Source organism: Canis lupus, chromosome 11 (assembly GCF_048164855.1).
Source record: "Canis lupus baileyi chromosome 11, mCanLup2.hap1, whole genome shotgun sequence".
Classification (NCBI taxonomy): domain Eukaryota; kingdom Metazoa; phylum Chordata; class Mammalia; order Carnivora; family Canidae; genus Canis; species Canis lupus.
This window is the reverse complement of record NC_132848.1, coordinates 3,829,349-3,846,091: the sequence shown is the minus strand read 5'-3', so window position 1 is coordinate 3,846,091 and position 16,743 is coordinate 3,829,349. Positions and strand designations below refer to the sequence as shown.

The window sequence follows — 16,743 nt, the reverse complement described above, 5'->3', positions numbered from 1 at the left end:
GAAATGAAGCGGTGTGGCCAGGTGGGCACGGGGTGTGGGTGGCAAACGGCAGCTGCAGCACGCTGCAGGAGTTCAGCAGGAGGATCCCTGCGGTGGGGTAACTGCATGGGGTGCATTCGGCTTCCGGGATGTGAAGGGGGAGAAGGGAAGGAATGGAAATAGATGAGGAAAAGAGGGACGGCAGTACTACAAGTGTTTCCGCCCTTGGCAGGCCAGTGGGCTTTGTTTCTCTGTCCTGGTCTCTTCCCATGAGCCCTAGTACCACTGGTGGCACCTGGGTGGGGGTTTGTGGAGCACAGGATGGGATAGGAGAGTGTGCACTCCACCCTGAGAACACTAAGCCTCATGCCTGCTACAGCCCCCAGCCCACCTACCCCAAGAAGAAAACACAGATTGATGGATCGATAGTCCAGTTCTTTACTGAGAAACCTGATTGTTCAAGAACATGGTGGGTGGTTCCGTACCCCACCCTTTTCAGTGGGATCGTGTCAGAGGTGGTGGGCAACTTTCTCCCATTTCCTCAGAAACAGAGGCAAAGGCACCTCAACTTGGAAGCACGTATTGTAGGGAACAATGTGGGCATGGGAAGGAGCAGGGAATCCCCAGCTGATCCAAGGGAAGGGGGTGACCCCGAGGAGCAGCTCAGGCAGGGCGTGGGGGGCCTGCTGAGCCGCCCCACTCTTCTTGCTCCCCCTACCCTCCTTTGCTCAAAAGATCTCACCAACTCTCTAGGGAGGGAGGGGAGAGGAACCAACAAGTTAGGGGACTGGTATGGGGAGCCAGGGACAAAAGGAAGGGGTTGTGGGGAGAAGCCTGGGAGAGCAAATCCCACAGGCCTGCGAGGTCTTGGGTGGCTCTGGGCAGCAGGGGTGACGGCAGCAGCAGCACGCTCACCCCACGGGGCCCCTCTACTCCCCCCACCCCTTCCCAGAGAAGGAGGCGGCAGGAGGCGGGAGGAAGCCAGGTCCACCGCTCAGCCCTACTCTGCTGTTTTGCCCTAGGGGCCCCGGGGTGCAGGGCGGGAGGAGGCAGGGCCAGGCTAGGCAGGCTCTGGACTCCTTGGCCGGCTAACAGCAGAAGTGGTCTCAGAAGTCAAACTCGTCCAGGTCCCCTGTGCCCTCTGCGCCCCGAGAGCCCCACACGCGGCGGTAATTGCTCTCCAGGTCCTTCTGGCGCTGCCGCTCCTTCTGCGCCTCCTCTGCTCCCTGCACCTGCGGGGAGGGCGGGCGGGGGTGCGGTGAGCGGGGTTGCTGGTGGAGAGCCAAGGGCAGCGCTGGGCCCTGGAGGATCCGGGGCCCGCACGTGTGGAGGGCAGGGACCCGGCCCAGCGCTTCTTCGCAGGGGAACACCCGCCCAGCCGCCAGAAATTCCAGCAGCCCAGGAGGTGGTGAGGCTGGGACTGGCCAGCAGGGCCTGAGCCATGCTCTCATCTCCATGGCGGGCTAAACCGGGGTCAAGGCTTGGAGATCCAGGGCTGGGCGTAGGCTGCCCCTCACCAAGATATTGAAGAAAATCTCCTTGAGGTTTCTCGTGTCCTCATCAGTCAGCCAGTGTGAGTCCTCCTCTGCCCCTTCAGCCCCTGGTCGCACGATTTTGATTTCAATTTTCCCTGGAAAGGAGCCACGTGGGCAGTGAGAGGAAGAGAAAAGGTGGGAGCGTCCGTGCAGGGCCCTCTGCCTCCCAGGTCCCCAGCGAGGTTTCCAGTCCACTTGGACCCAGCCCCTCCACCTTGGGCAGCAGGCCCTGCCAACAACTCTTAAGCCAGCCCGCCCCAGGGCCCACCTTCCGCCGTGAGCCCCTCCCTCTCCAGCAGCTCTTTCACCAGCCCCTCGATTTGTTTCAGCTGTGGGTTTTCCCGTTTCATCTCGAGGACAGTCAGATCCTGATTGGGGCCTCCGTGACGGAGCTTGGTGACCCGGACCCGGACTCTGTGTTCAGGATCCTCCTCTTAGAGGGGGAGACATACAGGGAGACACAAAGCAGAGCCGTGATTCCAGGTTAGGGGCTGCGGTGGTAACTTCTCCTTAAGCCATCAACTGGTCCTGGCAGTTTTCCATCACACGCATGGATGAACCGGGGCTCAGAGTAAGTGCCCCCTTCCTCCGTCCCCCTTCAGCCTATAAAGCTCCCTCCACTAACCGTAGCCTCCCTTTCCCCTCCTGGACCAATCATCCTGCCTGTCCCCTACAGGAAAAACCACTGTGTTTTCTGAAGCAAAAATCAGGTCACCTGGGCCAACGGAGGAGTTTTGTTTTAGGAAAGCAGGTTGGAAAACTGTGGTTTTGTTCCACATGCTGGTACTCGAAAGACATTCTAATGTTTATAGAGATGGTGGGATGGAAGATGTGAAAACAGAACATTCCATTTGGAATGTCTAATCTCATATGACCCCGTGGCATGGAGCTCAGCGGTGCAGGAGGAAGCAATAACTTCACGTCTGTCCTGCCAGGCAACTGGCTTCTGACCAGCCAGGCTTGCCCGTTCACACCCTACCAGTGGGGGCCTTTCCCAGCGCACGGGGCTCACTGTTGATACGCTGCGTCCTTCACAGGTGTGTGGTCTTCTGCACACAGGGCTGGCTCCCAGTCGTTCCATTAGTTTCTACCGACCACCCACCATGCGCCGTGGAAGTGCTAGGCGCTGGGTACACGGGAGCCAGCCAGAAAACCGGACAGACATGCTCTAAAAGCCGCTTCCTGAAGGGATGACTGAGTAGGAGGTAACCAGGCAAAGGGATGGAGGCAGTGGGAAGAAGGCAGGAGAGCTGCGTTCCAGGAGGATGGAGGGGAGTGAACACCCTCGGAAGAGCAAAACGGGATGCCCACCAGGGTACACCAGCTGAGGGACCCTGTCCAACAGCTCTTACCTGCTGGTGGGGGGCTGGGGGGAGGCTTTTTGGGGGCAACCCTCCTTTTCCTGTGCTTCTTCACCAGCTCTGGACTCTGTTTCTCCTCCAGCCTTTTGATGAGCTTGTTGAGAGTGGAGGTCAGGGCCAGCATTGCCCGATCACGCTCAGATTCCTTCTTCAACCCGTCTGGGTCCAGCTCCTTCTCTGTCTGGAATGCCCAAGGCAGGAGAGTGGAGTCAGGGGGCGGGGGAGTGCAGCTCAGTGGTCCGTGCTCTAACAGGAGAGCAACGGCTAAGTCTTGGCCCTCCCTCTGGTCTCCCCTTCCCTACCGTCCCCTCCTTCCATTAAGGAAACAAGTGGCAGCTGAGCACACTGTTCCCTGCCCTGTGCCAGCCGCAGGCCGCCCTTCATTCCTTTGCCCCCCCAGCCTGCCCTAGTCCATAGGAGCAGCCGGCTGCCAAAGCGAGCAGGGTAAGGGCTGTGCTCACTTCCTGGATGATGGTCTCCAGCTCCCGCTCCATGCCGGCCTTCACCTCCGAGCGGAGCCGGTCTCGGTCTGACGGAAGCAGTATCCCTTCCAGTTCCTTCTCAAACTCTCCCAGTAACTGCTGCTCATCCTCATCTTCATCTTCATCCTCCTCCTCCTCTTCCTCCTCTTCCACCTCGTTCTGATGATCCATGTCACTCTTGTCCTTTTCCTCTGCTTCCCTTTGAGGGACTTCTGCTGCCTCACCTACAGGCTGCTCTTGGCCTCCGTTGGGCTTGCCCTAGGTGGACGGGGATCGGGAGAAAGAGACGGACAGTTGGGGTTTCAGTAGAGACGTGTGGGCCACAGATAGACAGTGGCTGGAGTGTGGCAGTGGGGGGACTCTGGAGGAGGAAAGAAAGGGAGTCAGCTCTCCTGGGCTCACTCCAGGGGCCGTTCTCTAAGCGCTCCTAGCAGGGAGGCGGGTTCTCCCCCTCTGTTGAGCAGGGGCCTGTACCTTTTTGGTTCCACCTTTCAGCTCCTCTATCAATCGAATCAAGTCTGCAGGACTCCGGATGACTTTGACCTGTACGTTGTTCTGAAAATCTGAGATGAAAGAGCAGGGATGAAGCAGTTCTGTCCTAAATTCTATTTTGATTTCCTAAGGAGAGGAGATGAGGAGACCAGGGAAGGACATGGTCCCTGCGTCCGGGAGCCACCTGTCTGGTCACTGAGATAGGGGCCGACGCAGGCCCCTGGAGGGTGCTGTCCTAAGGTGGACCCACAGATGAGACAGGGGATGCTAACACGCTGCTCGCACCCGCGCTGCTGGGTCCTGCTGGCAATTACTCCAGTTCTGAGGACTACGGAAGAGATTCTGGGGCCACAGCCTTCTCTTCCCTGGATACTGTTCTCTCCTTTCTGCCAAATAGAAACCATTTCTTGTCTACTCTGGTCTACTCTGTTCGGGGCATTCTGCTGTGAACTACAGACTCGTTCTCACTGAACCTCACAACTACCCTGTAAGGTAGGGGGATTACCCACTGCTGGGGGTGAGGAAATTGAGGTTAAGTGCAATCACCCAGGATTACAAAGTCAGCAAGTAGCAGAACCACCGAGTTCCGTTATCTCCCTAGAATAGCATTGCTGTCTGTAAATAGTATTGCCTCCAATTCAATAAAGATGAATTCACTGCTGGCCTGGCCGCCCAACCTCCCCCACCAGTGTTTAGTTCCACCCCACCCCACCCCCACCAGCCCCAAAATACATTCAAGCGGTAAAGGAGAGGTGGAGGGTTCTGCTCACCATGGGGAGGGGCCGGAGCTGGATCTGCGGCCTCAAGGTTTGGTTCCTGCTCCTGATGAGAAAAGGGCGGAGTCAAGTCCACAGGCTCGTTCACACCTACCACATTCTTAAGGCAGTGGTTCTGGGTAGATCCTTGCCTCCCTAGATAGGTGTAGGTCAACTCATGATGACCTCAGCTCGCCCAGGGTCAGCCTCATCAGAGAAATAGCTGGGAAGCCAGCTCTCACCTCAGCCGGCATCTCCGTTGCCCCAGGGGTCTGCTCCTGTGGCTCAGGAAGCATCTTCCAGAAATCGGACTCCTTACTGTCATCCTTGGTTGGATGTGCACCTGGGATACAGAGAACAGGGAGGACTCTGAAAGGTGGGAGAAACAGAAGGGAGCAAGTAGAATGGGGTACATTCCCCTTCACTATTACTAAGGAATTAAGGCCCGTAGGACTTCCTCCCCACCCCCAACGGTCAGTGCAGGTCAGTAGGACTGGGGAAGGGAAGAAGTGGAGAAGTTTCACGGAACAGATGCAGGAAGATCCTACCTCCTCTCTTTGAGGGCACCGCTCTGGGTTGGGCCTCACCCCATGTTTGCGGCTCCAGGTCTTGCAGCTCCTCTAGGGCTTTATCTCCATACTGCTTTGAGTCTACTGAAAAACAGTGTGTGGGCAGGACAAGGCCACATGCCTACCTTATCTTCCGCTTGTCTCTCCTGGTGTCTTTTCTTCCTCTCCTTTCTCTTTTTTAAGATTTTATATCTTTATTCATGAGAAACAGAGAGAGAGAGAGAGGCAGAGACATAGGCAGAGGGAGAAGCAGCCTCCCTGCGGAGAGCCTGATGCAGGACTCAATCCCAGGACCCCAGGGATCATGACCCGAGCCAAAGGCAAACACTCAACCACTGAGCCATCCAGGGGCCCCCTCTCCTTGTTCTTCTAATTACTCACCAGCTTGCCTCTGAATGTAGGCCATGTACTCCTCAGGCTGCAGGGCAGGGTGACAGAGGATGGCCTGAGGAGCAGCGCTGGGTGGGGGCCTTAGGAGAGGGTGGGGGCAGAGCCGAGGAGTCCGGACGGTCAACACATAAGAGCAGGATAAAGGCTCATCCACACGATCAATGTAGTCCCCGGAAATACCAGCACCCTCGTCACAGAGGAACTGCCAGGACAGACGGGTGAACAAATTATTACCACTAGGGATTAGCTTTCGTTCTTCGAGCAGCTGCCTTTTGTTCAGCACTTACTGTGTATCTGGTTCTGTGCAGACACTGTGTATAGGACACTTTATGTACTTTAGCTCAGTTAATGATCACAAAAACCTAGTGAGGGAGGGATTAATATCTCAATTTTGTGGCTCAAAAAACTTAGGTTTGATGCAGATAAGGGACTTGGTCAGGTTGACCACTGGTAAGTGGTAAAAACAGGGAACTGAATTCAGGCAGCTTCCCTGTAGAGCCAATTTTTGTTTCACATTCTTGCTTTATATAAATACAGTGTATACATACTTGTATGTATTTGAGATACACACAGACACAGTTGACCCTTGAACATTGCAGGGGGTTAGGGACGCTGACCTCCCCCTCCTCCCCACCTGCCCAAGTCAAAAATCTGCACATAACTTCTGACTCCCCAACTTAACTACTAATAGCAAAAGCCACAAGAGATCACTTTTTACTGTGAAAAGCAATTTATGGAGACAAACTGCTCATGCAGAGATGATTGTCGTGGAGTTTTAAGCAGATCCCTGCAACACTTGAGCTCATCCCAATAGCAACAGGAGGTGGCTACAAAAGCACTACAGTAGTACAGTATGTTCTACAGTTTTATGCTGTTGTTATATAATTCTGCACCCTTTTGTTTACATTTCTCTCTACTGTGAATGGCACCATATATGGTCTATAAGTCTGTGCATACATTTTGATAAATTTTAACTTTTTATAATAGACTTGTGTATATTTATGGTAGCAAATGATAAAACAGCCTACTACCTACCTATATTTCATGCATTCATGATAGATCTAACTTAATTTTCTCAGCATTTCTAGGCTATGTGGTTCATCTGTGAGTTTTTTTCAAACTATCATAAATCTCCTAAAAATTTTCCAATATATTTACTGAAAAAAATCAACTTATAAGTGGGCCCACACAGATCAAACCTGTTGATCAAGGGTCAATTGTACTTCTATGTATTTGAAACATATATTCTTTTTGTGTGTGTACACATGTATGTGTATGCATAGGATTAAAATTTTTCCCTGCAAAAAGACAATATTAAAAAAGAAAAAAAGACCTCAAACACTAGAAAAAGAAAAGCAAACTAAACCCAAAGCAAGCAGAGTGAAGGAAGTAACACAGATTAGAACAAAAATAAGTGAACTAGAGAACAAAAAAGCAATAGAGAAAAATCAATGAAACTAAAAGTTGTTTTGAAAAGATCAGTAAGTGAAAAAAAAAAAAAAGAAAAGATCAGTAAGTGACAAAACTTCAGCTAAACTTACCAAGAAAATAAAAAGAAAAGACTCAAATTAGTATCAGAAATGAAAGAGGGAACATTACTATCAACCTTACAGAAATAAAGGATTGTAAAGAAAGACTATCAATACCTACACGCCAACAAATCAGATTAACTTAGATGAAATGGACAAATTTCTAGAAAGACACAGCTACCAAAACTGACTCAAAAAGAAGTAAACAATATGAATAGACCCATAACCAGTATGGAGATTGAATTAGTAATCCAGAAACTAACCACATAGGAAAGCCTGGCCAGATGGGTCTACTGGTGAATTCTACCAAATATTTAAAAAACAATAAAGGGCAGCCCTGGTGGCTCAGAGGTTTAGCGCCACCTTTGGCCCAGGGTGTGATCCTGGAGACCAGGGATCAAGTCCCGCATCGGGCTCCCTGCATGGGGCCTGCTTCTCCCTTTGCCTGTGTCTCTGCCTCTCTCTCTCTGTGTGTCTCTCATGAATAAATAAATAAAATCTTAAAACAAACAAACAAACAAACAAAAACAATAAAGATCAATCTCTCTCAAACTCTTCCAGAAAAAAAGAAGAGACAATATTCCCCAACTCATACTACAAAGCCAGTATTATCACCCTGATACCAAATCTAGACAAATATATAATAAGAAAAGGAAACTATAAGCCAGTATCTCTTATGAATAAAGACCCCAAATCCTCAACAAAATGCTAAACAAATTTAGCAACATATAAAAAGTATTACACACCAGACCAAGTGGATTTATCCCAGGAGTGCAAACTTGGGCTAACATAAAAAAATCAATTAATGTAAATGATTAACAGAATAAAGGATAAAAACCACATGATCATCTCAATGGATGCAGAAAAAGCATTTGACAAAATGTGACATATCTTCATGATGAAAGCATGCGACAAATTTGAATGAAAAGAGAATTTCATCAATATGATAAGAAGTGTTTATTAAAAATCCACAGCTAACATTATACTTAATGGTGGAAAAACTGAATAGTTTCCTCCTAAGATCTTGAATAAGACAAGGATGGGGCACCTGGGTGGCTCAGTTGAGTGTGATTTCAGTTTAGGGCATGATCTTGAAGTCATGAGATTAAGCCCCACATCAGCTCCACACTGGGCATGGAGCCTGCTTGAGATTCTTTCTCCCTCTCCCTCTGCCCCTTCCTCCCAGCCCCAACTCTAGTTCTTTCTCATGCTTGCACTCTTTCTCTTTCTCAAAAAAGAGAAAAAGGAATAAGAGAGGTATGTCTGCTTCTGCCACTTCCATTCAACATTGGGTTGGAGGTTTTGACCAGGACAAAAGGGGGGGGGGGGGGAAGAAAAAGCATCTATATTGGAAAGAAAAAAAGTAAAACTATTCCATTCACAGATGATTTTATATACAGAAAATCCTAGGAGCACCTGGGTGGCTCAATTGGTTAAATGTTTGACTTTTGGTCTTAGCTCAGGTCTTGGCCTTGGGGTTGGGAGTTGAAGCTGCTCATTGGGCTGCATGTTGGGTATAGCACCTACTAAAAAAAAGAAAGGGAAAGAAAGGAAGGAAGGAAGAAAGAAAGAAAGAAAATCCTAAAGAATCTATTAAGCTATAGAACTAATATCCAAGTTCAATAAGGCTGCAGGATATAGGCATCAATTGTATTTCTATACATTCAAAGAACAATTCAAAAATAAAATAATAAAATAGTAAAAAGAAAATAATTCCATTTATAATAGCATCAAAAAATAAAATAATTAGGAGTGCCTGCATGGCTCACTTGGTTGAGAGACTGCCTTCAGCTCAGGTTGTGGTCCTGGGATCCTGGGATAGAGCCCTCAGCAGGGAGCCTGCTTCTCCCTTTGCCTCTGCACCTCCCCCTTGCCCATGCTCTCTCTCTAATAAATAAATAAAATCTTAAAAAAAAGAGAAAATAATTAGGAATAAATGTAGCAAAATGCTTGAAAACTACAAAACATTTCTTAAAGAAGTCAAAGACTTAAATACATGTAAAGATATCCAACCTCAGAGATTAAAAGACTTAATATAGCAATCCTCACCAAATTCCAGCTGGCTTTGTTTTGGAAATTAACTGATCCTAAAATTCATGAAAATTCAAGGGACTCTAAATAGTCAAAATAATCTGGAAAAAAAAAAAAGTTGGAAAACCCACACTGATTTTAAAACTTGCTACAAAAGTACAATAATCATGACAGTGTAGTACTGACTTAGAGACAGATACATAGACCAATGAGATAGAATTTACGGTCTAGAAATTAACCTTTACTTTTATTCTCATTTGATTTTTTGAAAGGTTATCAAGATAATTCAATGGGAATCATCTTTTCAACAAATAATGGTGAGTCAACTGGATATCTATGTGCAAAAAAATGAAATTGGACCCCTACCTCATACTATATACAAAAATTAACTCAAAATGGATCAAAGACCTAAATGTAAAACTATAATATTTTTAAGAGAAAATATAGGTATAAGTGTTCATGGATTTAGATGACCTAATGGTTTATTTGATATGACATAAAAGGCACAAGCAACAAAAAATAGGTAAATTGGAATTCATCAAAATTAAAAGTTTTTGTGCTGCAAAGGACACCATCAAGAATGTGAAATGACAATCCAAAGAACAGGAGAAAATATTTGCAAATCATGTATCTCATAAAACTTCTATCCAGAATATATAAAGAAATCTTACAACTCAATAATAAAAAGACAAATAATGCTGGGCAGCCCAGGTGTCTCAGCAGTTTAGCGCCGCCTTCAGCCCAGGGCCTGATCCTGGAGACCAGGATGGAGTCCCACGTCAGGCTCCCTGCATGGAGCCTGCTTCTCTCTCTGCCTGTGTCTCTGCCTCTCTCTCTGTGTGTCTCTCATGAATAAATAATAAATAAAATCTTAAAAAAAAAAGACAGATAATGGAATTTTTTAAAAAGGCAAAAGATCTGAAGACACCTCTCCAAAGAAGATACACAAATTGCTAATAAAGCACATGAAAAGATGTGCCATTTCTTTAGCCATCAGGGAAATACAAATCAAAACCACAATGAAATGCCACTTCACACTCACTAAGACGGCTAAAGTTGAAAAGATAAAAGCAAATGTTGATGAGGATATGGAGAAACTCTCACACACTACTAGTTGGATTTTAAGATGGTGCTACTGCTTTGGGAAAAGTCTGGCAGTTTCTCCAAAAGTTTACCATATGGTTCCAGCAATTCTACTCCTTGTTATATACCAAGAGAAATGAAAACCTATGTTCACACAAAATCTTATTCATAAATGTTAAAAGCAGTATTGTTCATAAAACTAAAAAGGGCAAATAACCCAAATGTCCAAGTGATGAATGAATATGAACAGAATGGGGAATAGTACTCGGCAATAAAATATAAGAAATGTGCATACTACACATGGATGATCCTTTTTAAAAAAAAAATTATCTATTTATTCATGAGAAACAGAGAGAGAGAGAGAGAGAGAGAGGCAGAGACACAGGCCGAGGGAGAAGCAGGCTCCATGCAGGGAGCCCGACATGGGACTTGATCCCGGGTCCCCATGATCACACCCTGGGGCGAAGACGGCGCTAAACGGCTGAGTCACCCGGGATGCCCCCCACATGGATGATCCTTGAGAAAGTAAGTGAAAGAAGCCAGACACAAAGGTCACACACTATAGGTTTCCAGTCACAGGAAATTTCTAGAAGAGGCAAATCTGTAGAGACAGAGATGAGCAGCTGTCTAGAGCGAAGGGTGGAGTCAAGGGGACAGTGTGATGGAGGGTAACTGCCAAAGAATAGGGACTTTCTTTTAGGCTGATGAAGATGTTCTAAAAATAACTGTGGTCCTGGGGGCACAACTCTGTGAATATACCACACCACTGAACTGTACACTGAATTGTATGGTATGTAAGTTAAATCTCTCTAAAACTGTTATTGAGGGACGCCTGGGTGGCTCAGCAGTTGAGCGTCTGCCTTCCGCCCAGGGTGAGCCCCTGGAGTCCCAGGATCAAGTCCCACACCGGGCTCCCTGCATGGAGCCTGCTTCTCCCTCTGCTTCTCTCCCTCTCTGTCTCTCATGAATAAATAAATAAAATCTTTTAAAAAATAAAAGAGATTTATTTATTTGAGAGAGAGAGAGAGAGAAGGAAAATGCACATGTGAGAGGGGGGAAGGGCAGGGGGAGAGAGAGAGAGAGAGAGAGAGAGAGAATCTCAAGCACACTCTGCAGTCAGTGGAGATCATGACCCAACCCCTGAAACTAAGAGTCAGACACTTAACCAACTGAGCCACCAGGGTCCCCTAGAAGAGCTTTCACCTTATATTTATAGGGATAAATACAGAAATATTTACGGATGAAATGATGTCTGTAATTTATTTCCAAGTAGTCTGGGAGTGGAGTAATGCACCTGACCTCACCTCTGGGAGGTGAGTAAGAAGATAGATAAAATGAGACCGGCTAACTGGAGGGTATTATGCTGAATGAAGTAAGTCAATTGGAGAAGGACAATCATTATATGGTCTCATTCACTTGGGGAAAATAAAAAATAGTGAAAGGGATTATAGGGGAAAGGAGAAAAAATGAGTGGGAAATATCAGACAGGGATACAGAACATGAGAGACTCCTAACTCTGGGAAACAAACAAAGGGTAGTGGAAGAGGAGGTGGGTGGGTGGGGGTGGGGTGGGGTGGGGTGACTGGGTGATGGGCAGACGGGGGCACTTGACTGGGTGAGCACTGGGTGTTATACTATATGTTGGCAAATCGAACTCCAATAAAAAATATACATATAAATAAAAACATGATTTCAGTTAAAAAAAAAAAAAGAGACTGGCCGTATTTGTTGAAACTAGACAATCACAGGGGGTCATTAACACAATCATCTCTGATTTTTTGTTTCTAACTTTCCATAATAAAGGTTTTACAACACAATCTTAAATATATATAATCTGTACCCAGCACTTTTTACTTTTACTTACTTAAAAGTAAGTAATTTAAACATGAATATAGGGTAGCCCCGGTGGCGCAGCAGTTTAGCGCCGCCTGCAGCCCAGGGCGTGATCCTGGAGACCCTGGATGGAGTCCCACATCAGGCTCTCTGCATGGAGCCTGCTACTCCTTCTGCCTGTGTCTCTGCCTCTCTCTCTCTGTCTCTATGAGTAAATAAATAGTCTTAAAAAAAAAACATGAATATATGTATAATAATCTTTTGTAATAACAACAAAAAGGAGGGAAAACTATTTACTCAGTACAGCAATGATGACAAAATGATGGAAATGGAATAGTATGCAGACGTAAAAACAAAATATAAAGCTCTAGATATAAGGCCACTGAAAGAATGTCTAAGAATTATTGTCAAAAAAAAGGGGAGGTACGCCTGGGTGGCTCAGCAGTTGAGCATTTGCCTTCCGCTCAGGGTGTGATTCTGGGATCCGGGATCAAGTCCCACATTGGGCTCCCTGTGAGGAGCCTGCTTCTCCCTCTGCCTATGTCTCTGCCTCTCTCTCTCTCCCTGTGTCTCTCACAGATAAATAAATAAATCTTAAAAAAAAAAAGAAATTATTGCCAAGATATATAAAAACAAGGTGCAAAATATGTTTAATATACCATATGTTGTGTATAGAAAAAGAAAAATAAGATTCGCTAGTCATAACTGCATGTGAACCACCAAGAAAGGCTGGAAGTATCCATGAAATACCAAGAGCAAGGTCACCTGTGGGAGGTGGGAGGACACAATGGGCACAGGCACGATGGGAACGGAGCAGATGGGAGGTAAGTTCGGGAGGGGGAGTTCTCCTTGCACAAAAATTTCTGTATTTCCTAGGTTTGGAATCATGGGAAAGTATTATCTGCTCGAAATTTAGATAAAGACACTTAAAAAGCCATGAAAACTTGAGAAATACCTAAAGTAGTGCTTGGAGAGAAACGTTTATAAAAAAGGAAAAGCTGAAAATGAAGGAGTTAAACATTCATTTCAAGAAATGAAAAATAGGGGCAGCCCTGGTGGCCCAGTGGTTTGGGGCTACCTTCGGCCCAGGGCGTGATCCTGGAGACCTGGGATTGAGTCCCATGTCGAGCTCCCTGCATGGAGCCTGCTTCTCCCTCTGCCTATGTCTCTGCCTCTCTCTCTCTCTCTGTGCCTCTCATGAATAAATAAATAAAATCTTAAAAAAAAGAAATGAAAAATAGAATGGTAAAATAAACTCAAGAAAGCAGAAGGAAGTTAAATAGTGGACATTAATAAAATAAAAACCAAATGCTATGCAGAAACTCAACAGAGCCAAAGTAGCTGGTTCTTTAAAAGGAGTAATGCACCTGACCAACCTCTGGTAAGACTGACCAATAACAAAGGAGGCAAACAAACTCTGAAGAATGAAAAGAGGAACCTAATCACAGATGCTAGAGGGATTAAAAAGATAACAGAAGGGAATCAAGAACAACTTTATGACAATAAATCTGAAAAATGAGATGAAATAGACAAATTCCTGAAAAATACACCTTACTATAACTGACACAAAGAAATAGAAAACTTTGAATATACCTAAAATTACTAAAGAAAATCAAATTGAAAATCTTCCTGCACTGAAAATGTAGACCAACATGATTTTCCAGGTGAATTCCAGCAAACACTCCAGGAATAAAAAATTGAAATATTAGGGCACCTAGGTGGCTCAGTTGGTTAAGTGTCTGACCCTTGATCTCAGCTCAGGTCTTGATCTCAAGCTAGTGAGTTCAAGCCTCATACTGGATATGGAGCCTACTTAACAACAACAATAACAACAAAAAAATTGCAATCTTAGACATTCTTCAGAGTATAGAAACAGAACATTTTTGAACTCATTTTTTTGAGAAGAGCATAACTTTCTTACCAAAACATGATAAGGACAGCACTAAAAGGAAAAACTACAAGTCAACCTCTCTCAAAAGATATATACAGAGTTCTTTAAAAAGTAGCAAACTGGGGGATCCCAGAGTGGCTCAGCGTTTTAGCACCTGCCTTCAGCCTAGGGCGTGATCCTGGAGACCCAGGATGGAGTCCCACATTGGGCTCCCTGGCATGGAGCCTGCTTCTCCCTCTGCCTGTGTCTCTGCCTCTCTCTCTCTCTCTCTGTGTCTCTCATGAATACATAAATAAAATTTTAAAAAAGTAGCAAACTGGATCCAGCAAGATCAAAAAAGGATAATCAAAGATAATACATATGATCAAACTAGGTTCATCTCAGGAACGCAAAATTGATTTAACATTAGAGGATCAATAAATTGTTTAATTTCTAATGAAAGTTTGGCCTAAAATTAGGATATCAATTAAGTACATTAGTTTATTTATTTTTTAAAGATTTTATTTATTTATTCATGATAGACACAGAGAGAGAGAGAGAGAGAGAGAAAGGCAGAGGGAGAAGCAGGCTCCATGCAGGGAGCCTGACGTGGGATTCAATCCCGGGACTCCAGGATCACGCCCTGGGCTGAAGGCAGGTGCTAAACCGCTGAGCCACCCAGGGATCCCCTAAGTATATTAGTTTAAATCAGTTTCATGTTAATAAATACTTGAAAAAACGATCAGTTTTTAGGAATCAGTGAAATGAGAAATTCATCATGAAATGCCATTATATACCCAACAAATTAATAAAAATTTCAAAGTCCCGTAATATATATTAGTAATATATATATATGGAATGTTGGGAAGTGGTATTGCAATAAGGATACGAATGGGAACAAAACCTTAGGAAAATATCCTGCAATGCCAAATAAACTAGAACTGGGGCTTACCTTCACATCCTATGACCCAGCAATTGTATACCCGGGCAAAATTCTCCTTTAACATTCTTGCACATTATATTAGGAGATACTTAAAAGAATTTTGTACCTAGTAGCAGCAGAAAACTGGAACCAACCCAAATGTCTGTGAAAGGTAACTGATGAACAGAGGATGAACTATATACAAAAGACTATGCTACAGGCCTGTAGGCGAGTGCACTGCAGCTACCACCCCGCACGGGGCTGGATGTCAAACACAGTACTGAGCAAAAGAAAAAAAAAAAATCCCAGACTTCCTTGTATGCACTCTGCAAGTTGTCACAAAATACATTTGTATAAAGTTCAGAAGAAGGATAAATTAAATGAGATGCATACACAGATGGCAAAACTCTATAGAGAAAAGCAAAGAAATTCTCATAAAGTTAGGATAGCTGTTACCTCTGTGATAAAGACAGAGAGAGGGATGTGGTGTGTGGGGGCACTGAGGAACTTTTACAGTACTGCCTGTATTCTTCCATAACCTAAGGCCATTAGATGGGTACTCCCTTTATGCATCCTTACACAATACATGCACGTTTTATGCCATCTTATGTATTGTGGTATATTCCACAATATTTTAAAAATGTAATTAGGAAAAAAATGACCACAATATTAAGGAACAAGAGAAATATAAGAGGAATAATTTACCATGAATATATTACAATTCTAAATTTAATATGTATCTAACAGCCTCAAAATATATGAAGGAAAAATTAACAAAATTGCCAAATCCACCATCATCAGTGAAAATTTTAATAAACTTCTTTCAATAATTGGCCACCTGAACAAAAAGTAGTAGAAAACTTGACCAATACCATTAGTCTTGAACTGAATAGAGAAAAACACATGCTTTCAGGCACACCCAGACCATTTTTTAAAGTTCACCAGACAAAGTCGATAATCACCAACAAAACACTGACACAATAGCATAAAATTAGAAATCAATAACAATTATATAAAAACCACAAAAATAAAACACATCTGTTTAGAAATATAATAAGCTTAAATCTAAAGTAAGTTCTCAAGTAAAGTACAAAAAACAATGAAAATGGAGAGATGCCTGGGTGGCTTTGAGTTTGCCTTCAGCTCAGGTCATGATCTCAGGGTCCTTGGATCCAGCTCTGAGCTCTGAGCCCTTCAGGCTTCCTGTTCAGCAGGCAGTCTGCTTCTTCTTCTGCCCCTCCCCCCCACTCATGCTCTCTTTCAAATAAATAAATAATCTTATGAAAATGCAAACACTGCATATCAAAACTTGAGGGATGCAACCCACATGGAGTGAAATGGAGCTTTACATTTACAATGCATAATTAGGAAAGGAGAAAGTGAGTGAAACATCCCACAATTCCTATTATGGACAACGGACAATCTATTATTCAAAGTTTAAAAGAAAAAGAGCAACAATCTATTAGGAAAATGAGCAAAGAATTTGGATGGTTGAACGAAGAGTAAAGGCTGAAAAGAGAAATGGCTCTTAAACAGGCCTAAGATTATTTACCTTTACTTAATTACAACCACACTAAGAAATCATTGTTTACCTGATGCCTATCTGATGATTGGCCAAAATCCACAAGTTTAAAAATACACTAGGTGGCATAGCTGTAGGGGAACTGGCATTCTCATACATTGCTGGAGGGAGAGTAATTTACCTAAGCAGGGTAACTTGGCAGTATGTATAAAAATCACCCAAGTCTACTTCCAGGAATTTAACCTACATATACTTTATAGGTACAAGGTTATTCACTATAGCACTTATGTGTTAATAAGAGTTAAATAACCTAAATGTCCATCCACAGGGAACTATTTAGCCAAATGATAGCAAACTGTATGAGAATAACAACAACTATTAAAAAGAATA

The 16,743-nt window shown here is 44.6% G+C and overlaps 1 protein-coding gene across 6 annotated transcripts in view; it reads right to left on the bottom strand.

Annotated features, from left to right (window-relative positions):
• Window positions 1-393: 393 nt before the first annotated feature.
• Window positions 394-16,743, bottom strand: part of OS9 (OS9 endoplasmic reticulum lectin) — a 30,774-nt gene continuing 14,424 nt past the window's right edge. The window contains exons 6-15 of one of the 6 annotated variants that reach the window (XM_072842982.1): window positions 5,555-5,765; window positions 5,153-5,257; window positions 4,847-4,947; window positions 4,620-4,671; window positions 3,832-3,920; window positions 3,337-3,615; window positions 2,867-3,056; window positions 1,783-1,947; window positions 1,497-1,609; window positions 394-1,211 (exon numbers count right to left, since the gene is read on the bottom strand). In XM_072842982.1, the coding sequence (XP_072699083.1) occupies window positions 1,086-1,211; window positions 1,497-1,609; window positions 1,783-1,947; window positions 2,867-3,056; window positions 3,337-3,615; window positions 3,832-3,920; window positions 4,620-4,671; window positions 4,847-4,947; window positions 5,153-5,257; window positions 5,555-5,765 (1,431 nt within the window). In that variant the 3' untranslated portion in view covers window positions 394-1,085. The remainder of the gene's footprint in view (window positions 1,212-1,496; window positions 1,610-1,782; window positions 1,948-2,866; window positions 3,057-3,336; window positions 3,616-3,831; window positions 3,921-4,619; window positions 4,672-4,846; window positions 4,948-5,152; window positions 5,258-5,554; window positions 5,766-16,743) is intronic. The other 5 variants (XM_072842984.1, XM_072842983.1, XM_072842985.1 and 2 more) reach the window with 5 other exon arrangements.